The sequence below is a fragment of the Lolium rigidum genome, chromosome 4 (genome assembly GCF_022539505.1).
Source record: "Lolium rigidum isolate FL_2022 chromosome 4, APGP_CSIRO_Lrig_0.1, whole genome shotgun sequence".
NCBI classification, from domain to species: domain Eukaryota; kingdom Viridiplantae; phylum Streptophyta; class Magnoliopsida; order Poales; family Poaceae; genus Lolium; species Lolium rigidum.
Window position 1 is genome coordinate 121,073,024 of NC_061511.1, and position 12,036 is coordinate 121,085,059.

Below are 12,036 nucleotides of genomic sequence, written 5' to 3' on the forward strand. Positions count from 1 at the left end.
CCATTCTTCAAGCAATTTATACCAATGCGCCGCTTTACCAGTACAACGATATAGAGAATAGTTTCTTCCTAACTTCATTCATAGCAATACCCGCACATTTGAATAACCCGCATAATTCATGCAAAAACAAGTAAATGATCACCAGGATGGACAGCTTCCATCCCCTTCATAGCGGTTATCCATAACATGTTCAATAATTTTTGTAGGTATTTTATATGGTATTACTTCCTCACCTGGCGCCTCATCCACTACCGTTGCAGTAGTAGTAGATTTCCCAAATAGAAATCGAAGAGAAGATCTCTCCATAATGACTTATAGCAACAGGCAGAAATAAAATCAGCACAAACAGGAAAGGTTTTCCTTACCAATTCCGCTTACCAATAGCGCTTCACTCCCCGGCAACGGCGCCAGAAAATAGTCTTGATGACCCACAAGTATAGGGGTGTATCGTAGTATCTTCGATAAGTAAGAATGTCGATCCCAACGAGGAGCAGTAAGGTGTTGACAGCAGTTTTGATGAAGGATTCACCGTAAATGCTCACGTGACAAGTATTCAGGGGGTTTTGATGTAACGAGATAAATAAAGTACGAGTAAGTAAAATGCGAGAGAAATAATTGCAGCGAGTGGCCCAATCCTTTTTAGCACAAAGGACAAGCCGGTTTGTTTACTTATAATTACCAAACGTTCTCGAGGACACACGGGATTTTAGTCTAGTGCTTTCGCTACATACGCTTGATTAATCTTCATTGTTTTGATAAGTGTTGTGTGGGTGAACCTATGCTAATGTACCGCCCTTCCTAGGACTAATACATACTTGTGATTATACCCCTTGCAAGCATCCGCAACTACAAGAAAGTAATTAAGATAAATCTAACCACGACCTTAAACTCGAGATCCTCGCGATCCCTCCTACATCGATATACCAACGGGGTTTAGGTTTCGTCACTCCGGCAACCCCGCAATTGGCAAACGAGTACAAGATGCATTCCCCTAGGCCCATAAATGGTGAAGTGTCGTGTAGTCGACGTTCACACGACACCACTAGAAGAATAACACCACAACTTAAATATCATAACATTGAATATTACTCAACCATAGTTCACTACTAACATTTAGACTTCACCCATGTCCTCAAGAACTAAACGAACTACTCACGAGACATCATATGGAACATGATCAGAGGTGATATGATGATGAATAACAATCTGAACATAGACCTTGGTTCAATGGTTTCACTCAATAGCATCAACAACAAGTAGAAATCAGTATCGGGAGAGTTTCCCCTATCAAACAATCAAGATCAAACCCAAATTGCTACAGCGGTGACGATGTCCAGCGGTGGAGATGGCGGTGATGATGGTGGAGATGATGATGATGGTGATGGAGATGATGTCCAGCTCGATGGCGGTGACGATGGCGTCGATTTCCCCATCCGGGAGGGAATTTCCCCGGCGGATTCCTGCCCGCCGGAGAGCTCTTTCTCTCTCGGTGTTCTCCGCCCCGCGAGGCGGCCGTAACCCTTCGTGAGGATTCCTCTGTGGCTTCGGTCTTCGGGACGAAGGGTTTCGCGAAGAAAAGGAGGCGAAAGAGGCCGAGGGGGCTCCACACCACATGGTGGCGCGGCCAGGCCATGGGCCGCACCACCCTATGGTGTGGGCCCACCCTGGGTCCAGCGTGCTCCCCCTTCTGGCTTCCTCCGTCATCTGGAAAAATAGGATTTTTGGTAAAACTTCCTTCCACAGTTGATCTCCAGAAATATTGCATCCTGACGGTGCTTTTTCCAGCAGAATCCTGGCTCCGGTGCTCGATCTCCAAATAATCATGAAACATGCAAAATAGATGAAATAACATAAGTATTGTGTCCCAATATGAAATATATCAATGAATAACAGCAAATTATGATATAAAATAGTGATGCAAATTGGACGTATCAGACTCCACCGACGACCACCTTTGCGTTAGGAGAGGCCGCCACATCGGTCACAAATCACGGTGTCGAACAAGGACACCATGTAGTACTCTCCATCTTGCAGCTCGAACTGACTTCTCCATCTTCCTCTAGCTCCACGGAGCACCACTCCATCCTTCTCCTCCCCCTCACCGCCACGGTTGTCGAAACACCACAGCGATGCTCCAGATTGATAGGAAGAAACGGCGATTATTGAAGGAGCTCGCACCCAGATCACCCCACCTTCGGCTGCCACCTCGGAAGCACGCTGGAGAAGCTCAGGCACGATCGTCCAGCGCCACGCTACCACGCTAGAATGGAGAACTCCATGCCATCCACGAAAACGCCATCTAGGCAAATGTCGTCGTGGTGAACAGACAGATGCCATGGGATGGCTTATCTTGGGGCCGAATGGACGCTAGACGATTCGGGGGAGGGTTTTTGGTATGGATGGAGAGGTTTCCGGATGGATTCCTCAAGAACTTGGCCTTGGCCGAAGGTAGAAGATGATGAACTCAAGAACAAAGACAGCACTAGATCTCTCTATTTCTTGGTCATAAGAGCTTACAGGTTTCTGTATGCAGCGTAACACATTGGACGTACCCGCGATGGGGTGTGCCCCCTCTCCTTATATAGGTGAGAGGGTGGCTTACAGGGGAAGAAACCCTAAGAAACCCTAATGGGATCTTTGACTAGACAAACTACTTTACAAAGCTACTTTAGCTACCGGTGATGCCGGTACGCCTTTAATCAGAAGCTGTGACATCCTCCGACACCTTTTACGTCATCCTTTGCCTTTGGCGTCATGGCTTCGATTAAAGCTGAAGTGCTTCGGTCATCTTTGTCTTCTAGCTCTGGAGAGCATCTTTGACCAGTCTTGCCGACGTGCTACAGTGTAGCCTGTTCCGGTAGTCCGGTATGTCCTTAGATAGTTCCGGTATTCCCCTCCTGGGATACCGGTATGATTCTCTGAATCAACCTTCGTTATCCGGAACAACATTTAAACCGGTACTCTGATGGTTAAAACCATCCGGTTTTGGCATGCCTTTGGCATACCGGGGGTCATCTCCCCGACATTAGTCCCCGAAGCTGGTATAGTCCGGTGGATCCTATCCAACAGACCATGCCAGGTTCTTTTTTCTCAAGGTACCGGTTTAACCCTTCCGGAATCTGGATCAAACTCTTCGGCGTTTTTTGCCGAACTCATGTCCTCGTACCGATTTTCTCCGGTATCTCTGTCATTAAACCTCTCCTCGACGAAGTCGAGAATATCTCGGGTACCGCGCCTGTCAGTGACATGCGCACTGTGCCTGGCGCGCGACAGTGTCAGTGGTCACTTCGGTTCGTCTTCTGCGCCAGCATTTATGGCGCTGCACCGGATCCGCGTTGTCGTTCCGGATCCGTGTGGCCTCCCTGTGTCCTCATATTTTTGGCGCGTGTATCCGCATGCCACGTGGCGGCCCACGAACCGAACCCTACTTCTAAGCCTACATCTGCAACGGGAGGGAGAAAAGGACCTACTATCTACAGCGGGAGAATCCCGACCACTCCGCCCTTTAGGGATGGCGCACCCCTTAAGCAGTGTGCCAGTTGAGCACCATTTTTTGGTGTGCCACTGCTAACTAGCAGTGGCACACTACTTTTGAGGTGCGCCACTGACACCCTTCTTACGGCTAGGCTTTTTTCTAGTAGTGCTTCATCCTCACTCCAGCCGGTCGTGCCGGCGAAGGAAGAGGAGGAGAGGGTCAGGGGTGCATGGGAGACAGTGGTGCCTTCATCTCTAGGTTGGAGAGAGAAAGGAGGGAAAATAATGAGATGACGGGTTCTTTGCACAGAAATAAAAATAAAATCCTACGGTTGCAACTATAAACCACCAAGAACATATATAGGAGATACAGTTGAAGGCTAAATCGTGGTAAATATTAAGTCACCCTTGAAGACACAAAGCGTTAACGAGAACCTGGATGCGCGCGCACCCGGTTTCTCAAAATTGAAAAAAAAATACTATTTAAAAGTTTTTAAAAATGTAAAATAAATTTTTCATGTCCATATTATCTTGATACTTGCTCGTGCAAGTTTTCGCAGAAAAATTTGATTGTATGTGATCTACACGAAAATAATAAAATGTTCAAATGACACTATAATGATTCGATTTGTACTGTTTAATGAAATAGAAATTTCTATTTTTTCAGAATACAATCGTATTTTTCCGCGAAACTTACGCGAGTACCAAGTATCAAGATAATATATACATGAGTGCATTTTTTTATTTTTTTCTAAAACTTTGAAATATCATTTTTCTTGAATTTTCATAATCGGTTGCGCACGCACCCAGGTCCACCACCTATTTGGATACAATCATCCATTTATGACACAGAAGAGGAGGTATATTAAAACCTAAAACTAGCACCAAACATGCAAGAGTTGGGAGAGGACGAAGGAGATGGTCAAGCCCCTCTGCCCCACACCTCTTTGGCCTGCAGGGATGAGAGAAGGCGTCTGTACGAACAAAGGCGAAAAAACAGTAGCTCCCAGAACAATGAGAGAAGAGAAGTGGACCCAACAAGGCTGTTGAAATTGACCAGGGCATTCACAAATTAGATGTCCAAGGGGACAACCACGCAGTTTATACATGGTGGTATTGTGGTACAGTCTTCTTTCATCATTTTTTTTGACAATTTTCTATACATCAAACTAAAACCTGAAATTTTTCAAACAGAATCTGAAATTTGCACTCGTGAAATTCTCAATATTTTAAATAAACCTTCAGGAAACTCCTAAAACCATTTACTCCTATTGGTTAAATTCGTATTTGTGAGAAACAGAGCAACCGAATTGTTACAGGTTTACATCAACATTACAGCCAATTCCTACATAATAGAAAACGCAGATATAACACCTCTACATGACTACAGAGTGCCACGAAAATGGATAAGGACCACTTCAGTCAAAACCCCTGAATAAATCAACTCAGTAATCACCTACTGATAGTTATAACCCACTACCTAAATCTTGAGTTGAAGTTTCAACGATCAACAAAATGGCACAAAGGGCTGTATGGACATACAGATTCCTCAGGGAGATATATCATCAGCGCCTACGGTGCCCATGGCCATGAGTGATTTTGTAACACGAAAATGGACGGCTGTGAAGCGTGACTTTGTATAACTAGCCTCCTCTTCGTTACCGGGAAGCAGAAACTGTGTCTATTCGAGCTACAAATCATGGAAGAGGCGCCTGATTTGTTCAACAGTTGCAGGCATCAACGTCACAGGGCATCTTTTATGCTGTAATGAAACGATCAACAATGTCACATTATAGAGATGCAACACAGAAAAACTGAAAAGGGCTACTTCGAATGGCTGGTTAGCAGAATATCTACCTGAGAGACGGACTTGAATATGCAGCTGTAGCAGAACACAAAACCAGAAACAGAAAGAACAGAGGGGTTATTGCGCTTCTGGCAGCACAGAGGGCACAGCGTCCTGTCAGGTGGCAAGGGAAGTCCATCTTTAGCAACCTGGCAAAAATGACAAGACGTCCATATCAAACCGTAATACTCCCTCAGGAAAAATTAAAGAACACACATGGAGGAAAAATTACATCAGGGGATTAACCCTGAACAATTGACATGAGAAAATAGAGGACTTTGCATAAGATAAGGAAACATACTCAAATCCCTAAAAAAATTATCTAGACGAGTGGTGCAACGCAATATACCCTATATTCTGAAAATTTTCTCAAAAAACTATATGGCTTATATCTAGGAACGGAGGGAGTAGTAAACAACTGGATGTACTCCACAAGCCAACAGACAACAGCATAGTTGCATAATCAAGAGTCTGATATCATCAATGATTCACATAACAAAGTTGTCGGAGATTGATAGTCAGATGCCAAAGAGTGGTAGTAGCTTTCTTGCAAACATTTACAACTACATATAGTAGTCAGCAGATATACCTTTGGTAGTGGCGGAGGAGGGGGTGGGGGATATACAGTCGGAGCTGACATTCTTTCTTCAGCAGATTGATACCACCACTCCATCATCTAAATAGGATTAGAAAGAGAGCATTAAGTGTGCTTCCACAATGGAATGGTGTTTTGCATCAGAATGCATATCAACCACAGCATTAAGTGTGATTCCACAGTGGAATCATGTTTTATATCATAATGCACTTACCGAAGGGTATGCTAGGACAACCATATAAATTTTTATAACAGAAAGCTAAGATCCAAGTATTCATATCAAAACTACTACTCAATCTACCTAAACTGTTCGTCTGTTGAGAGAATGTTTATACAAGTGACTGAACCTTAAAAGATATTAGTCTCTTGGATTCATATGGCAGAAATTTGAGCTGACCTTGAAAAAGAAGACCGCAGCAATTAAACCAGTTTGTGCATAATCTAGAGTCGTATACATACAATTAAGGAGCACCCTTTGCATGGTCTGCACAGATCATATAAATAAACTTTTGTTAAAAGTTATTCTTGGCAATTTATAATTGTAAGCAATCACACTATCGAGTAGTGTCTGAGTCCTTTAATACCTTCAACCATGGAGGACCACGAAGTCTCTCGAGTTCACGACTTCTAATCCTTGATATCCTAGAAGATGAATCCATCTACTTTGTCAAGAAAAAGCAAGAGGAAGTATCTCAGCAGAATAATAATATCTAAACAAAATGGGAAACAGTAAATGCTTTTGTCATCTCACAATGCTTCATTTGATTAAAAAAGGGCTTTTACCAGTAAGCAAATCCAATTAAATAGATTACGCAAAGATGTGTTTATATGAAAAGTAAGACAAGTATGTTTCTTATATGTTGTGTTACATGCGAACCAGATATATATACGCTAATGCAAACTGGTAAGTATTATACCAGCTCTTGTCCAGTAGCACGACAAACATGAAGCCCAAGCACATGAAGTCCTGGACTATAAAATGCAGTAGCATCCAGCAGATACAGCAACTGGTAAGCAAATGAAAGGCCTGCAAATCAATATAGCAGCATAAGTTACATTTCTGTTACCCACATAATGAAACAGCCAGAGCATCAATGCAGAATTATTTTGCTTACATAAAATGGAAACAAAAAAACCGGGACAAAGTGTATTGACTGACACAAGAAAAGGGAGGTCATACAAAAGTAATAAAACAGCAAAACTGAAACTGGCTGGCGCCAATGAAGTAAGCTCTCCAAAATTATGAGCTACAGAAGAAGCTTAGGAAGATGTTTAGATATATGAGTAGCGTATCAACCTTCATTGGTTGCATGAATCCATGGATAACAAACACCTATTAGTGCCGTAAAACTCGTCTTAAGACGTGTCAAATGTGACACTTCTCCAGTTGCAGTCTCAATTTGTGCTTCAGAAGTGGCCCCTTGTTGATCTGATACAAAGCCTGCTTCATCTAAACCAACCTCACCCTGATCCCATAGGCTTGCCTGCAATCTTGCTTCCTTTCTTTGTTATATATGGACTGCAACTTTGACTTGAAATATGGTAAAACAACCTACATAGATATCTAGAGCAGGTTAGCATAAATAGAAGAAATAGTCCAAAACAGAGTTATTTCATCATTACATATATATTTGTCTAGATCAATTTACATATCATATCTACTTATCTTAACAAGACACAATAAAAATTAGATGGTTCAACTTGACAATGGCAATATCTACGTTGATGTGTTTGTGCTATTGAGGAACCTTGGGAAAGTGTATTAAGAAAAAAATCACGGTTTCAAATAATATGAGTGCTTGAATAGATATTATATTTTAACATTGAGATGCTAAGCAAAATAAAGTTGCATCCCAAGCAAATTCAAAACAGGTACGTTAAAAAATTGGGGCTTAATATGCCTGGAATCAAGGAATGGATAGATTATCAGCAATGCAGTTTATAACAGAAACACATTAAATACTAGATCTCTTCACATGAATTAACTACACTGGAAGAATCACTGTGATGGCAAATATTAGAAACAACAGCCAACAGAACAACAGCCTGATTGAAGATTGAAAACCATAATTCTTATCTGTGCTCAGCTTTTAGTTTGAAAATACTACACTCGTGATATAATAAGAATACAAGGGACTGTAACTAAAGCAAAGGACACATGGATGTTCACATTGTTGAATGGCTAGCGATGTAAAATAACCCAGGCAGTGATGTCTGTTGGAGTGTCGGTAAACAAGGCAGCTCAAAATAAAAGAGTGGCTCATAGCACCTACACATTAGAAGATCACACCAGGGGCTAACAATAACATAAGGTGAGTTTTATTCTTAGTGATTTAGTGTTAACCTGATGAGATCCCAGATTTAATGTTGGATGCATTCGATAGAGGAATGAATTTAGTAGGGCTTGGGTAGTAGTTACTCGCAGGCAATAGCAACCGCAAAATCAGTATAAATAAACATACTTAAACCCAAGAAATAACAAATCAAACATACAGTTGCAGAAAATACTTGAAATTAAACTCTGCCAGGGGACATCATACCAAAAAAATAACTGAAAGGGTTTTCTGGCGCTTCCTTAGTGCAGAGTCATACACTTTGTCATTAGATTCAGCGCCAGGAATACTTTGGTTCACTGAAACCTTAACAGGTCTCCGCCTGAGACCGTATAATGACTCTGAAAAGGAACCATCTGAAAGAAATGTGCGGAAAGTTACAATCAACTACAACCACTGTAGGAAAAAGCTAATAACATAACTACTTAATTGTTGATCACCTGTCAGACTTGTTTGATCGATAATATCATTGCAGTACCACAACTAGGCTAAAATAGGTTAAAAGGACATAGTCCTAGTAGTTTCTTTCATTTGTTGAAGGAGTTAGTACTAAGGTGGGGGACCATTCCATTTTTCTAACCAAACATGGTTCCATTCCACAGGAAAAAAAAAAGAACCTTCTTGGATATTAGGATTGTGTGACTTCAGGATGAAGCTATCGTCAAACCAAAAGTTACAGCAATGCCTCCCATTAGAGAACAAAAGTAGTGGCAACCTAAACTACAGCAGCATCATTTTTTGTTTGAATTAGACGAGCTGATGATTAAGAGGATTTGATATGATTAGGTGTAGGGCTGAATTAAGAGATGCGGAAACATCTATCACAGAGTGGTGTACGCAATTTCTCTCATTGATGTGCCGCATGCTAATTTAATTTAACTATTTATTTTGTCAGGGCATCATGCTGATATTGAAAGGGAAATTAAAAAGCTCAAGCTTAGCACTACATACATAATAATACTTTTCCAGGGTTTCATATATTTATATTCCGTTCTTGAAAATTTGAAGTAAACAAAGTTAACTTTCAACAGAAAAGAAAGTTCTACTACTGTGACAACAAACCTGTTGTTCGTAAACTATGGGACTCAAGGACAGACATCAACAATGCAAAAAATTCATCTTCATAATCTAGAACTTTATGCAAGAATGGCCTTCTTAGTGCAAAAACCTGCAAGTATAACAGTATAGCGTAATTAGAAATTTAAAGAAAGGGCACGCAAAACTAAAAGAAAATACACAGACAGTGATTGTTTCGGGGAACCAGAGAAAGCATCAGTTGGAAAAAGGACTACTCGGGTCATGATACTAAACATTTCGTTGCTTTACCAAAATCATGTACAAATTGCACTTGTTGTGTGCCAATACCCAGGCTCCTTTTTCATAAAAAGCCTTTAGTAGAGTAACACTTAAGTACCTTAGAAACACTCATATTCCCTTGATATAAAGAAAAAATCTATTGACTTTTATAGGGTATGTTTTGCAAGGTAAAGTCCCAAACTTGTTATGTGTACTCCAGCCTAAAATACTTTTATATTTGTCACCAAACGAAGGGGAAAAATGATGCAGTTCGTAGTTTCTATGATCAAAAGTAAAATAATCTGGATGATGATGTAAGATCACAGGATGCAACTCTTTCTAAGATCAAAAGAAAAATTGTATTCAACCCTCTTAAATATAGGCAAAGTCTATCAGTTGAATGCAGACTGCAGCTGAAAACAAGCTCAAAGAAAATTGGTGCAACCAATAATGCTGACTTAAGATGTCTAATTTATTTCTATGGACATGGAGCAATCAAATCACCGCGAAATCTAACAACCATCCAAGCAAGTATGCATCAGCTGTATATATGTACAAAGGTGGCTCGTCAAGATACATGCTTTTGAAGTCCTGTTGCAAGCGGTGTTCTTGGGTGTTTTTCAGCCTGCTACTATATTGAGAACTTTCCATATTGTTATGTAGATTCATTCACCACTATATCTCGGCTCTAACAGTTAAGATTCATGAGTGGGAGCTCTGACGGGAGAAAAGGCTCAGATTTCATGGTCGCCGCCGGCTCAAGTTAACAAGAATGCTAATTGTAGTGTGCAGTCTTCAATTAACAAGCAAGGTACAAGTTCCCATCATCCTCAAGCATATTCATGACAAGCAAACTAACAATGTCTCCCTAGCATACAGATCAGAACCATGTGAGCTCAATGTCCCTCTCAAAGAGAGAATACTTGTACTCAATTTCACTATTCAACGCATAACCATGAGTTTACCCAAGCCATTGCATTGCAGCTAGTCAAACAACCTAAAAGTAAGTAACAGTGGCTTTCAGCGGCAGCAGAGGCAACTTGTAAAATCGCTAGTATTCCTATTACTAGCTGATGTGGGTAAGTATATTCTTTTGCCTCACCGATCAAGACTGGCACAGATTCAATCAAATAACTTAAAAAAACGAGGAGAAATCACACTCTACAATCATCTCCAAGTGATCACTACACGAACAGACATTATTAAGCATGGATAAATACCAAAAACATGTGGCCTGATTACAACCAACTAGTTAACCAGACCGGATCGATGAGCATGATCGCATCGGAGAGGCGAGGCTCGACTTACACCGAGCGAGTAGGAGAGGGCGGCGCGGAGGCTGGCCGGGAGCTGCTGCGCCGCAGACATCTCGAAGAAGGTGGGCCGTGCGCCCTGTCCTCCCACCTGGAACAGCATCGCGCCGCCGCCGTCGTAGCCTCCTCCGGGACAAAGGGGCGTGGGATAGGGTTAAGCCTGGAGCCTATGTTCAGACGCGGCGGCTCGGCGAGTTCCAGAGATGGAGCTGTACTCCGGCGGTGGACCGTGGGGGGTTATCCGGTGGCGGTGGCGCCTTGGTGCGCGTCCACGCCGGTGAGGGAAAGGAGAGGTGGGGCGCAAAAGAGAAGCTGTGATGTGAGCGAGACGGAGACGTGGGGGAGAAGAGACTAGTAGATGATGGGCTTCATGCACTTTTCAGCCGGGCCAATAAACCATGAGATTTCTTGGTGTCTTCAGTTTTAGCCCAAACTCAAACCCCGCCAAAAAGTTGGCTAGCCAAATTTTTGGGAGATGCTGTCCACCGATCTGGTCGGTGTCGATGGTGCTGCCGCACACCCCGCGCGCCTCCCGGGTTACTAATTGGGCCGCAGCCCAACATCAGGTAAGCCGTTTTTTCTTTTTTCTTTTTTTTTTTGTTTTTTGTTGTTTCTTTAAAATCTGAATATTTGTCAAAATTAAATGTTTTTTAAATTAAAAAATCACTTCTTAAAAATCTGAACATTTTTTAGATTTGAACATTTTTAAATTTGAACAAAAATGTATTTTTTTTCTATGAACAATTTCCGAATTTGAACATTTCTGAATTTGAACAAATTTTATATTTGAACAATTTTCGAATCTGAACGATTTTTATATTAGAACAACTTTCGAATTTGAACAAATTTCATATTTGAACGGTTTTTCAAATTTGAACGGTTTTTGAATTTGAACGGTTTTCAAATTTGAACGCTTTTCAAATTTGAACATTTTTAAATTTAAACATTTTCTCAATTTGAACAATTTTTAAAAATTAAAATTTTCGAATCTGAAAAAATATAAACAAAACCGAAAACAGAAAAAAGAAAAAAGAAAAGAAAACAGAAAAAAAACCAGAAAAGAAAAAAGAAAAACGAAAAACGAACTGCTACAGGCTAACAGACACAAATGGGCCTGGCCCATACCCGACCAGGGGGTGTGCGGTGGCCGGTAGCCACCGACCTGGTCGGTGTATAGGT

General features: G+C 41.5%; 1 protein-coding gene across 1 annotated transcript; it reads right to left on the minus strand.

The window, feature by feature from the left end:
• Positions 1 to 4,724: 4,724 nt before the first annotated feature.
• LOC124705458 (peroxisome biogenesis protein 12-like) lies at positions 4,725 to 11,167 on the minus strand. The gene is given in 11 exon segments (XM_047237176.1): positions 4,725 to 5,236; positions 5,332 to 5,469; positions 5,910 to 5,996; positions 6,313 to 6,399; positions 6,500 to 6,574; positions 6,833 to 6,942; positions 7,213 to 7,416; positions 7,419 to 7,467; positions 8,456 to 8,604; positions 9,311 to 9,416; positions 10,853 to 11,167. Coding segments are annotated over 11 exon segments (1,185 nt in total). The 5' UTR covers positions 10,961 to 11,167; the 3' UTR covers positions 4,725 to 5,164.
• Between the last annotated feature and the right edge of the window lie 869 nt (positions 11,168 to 12,036).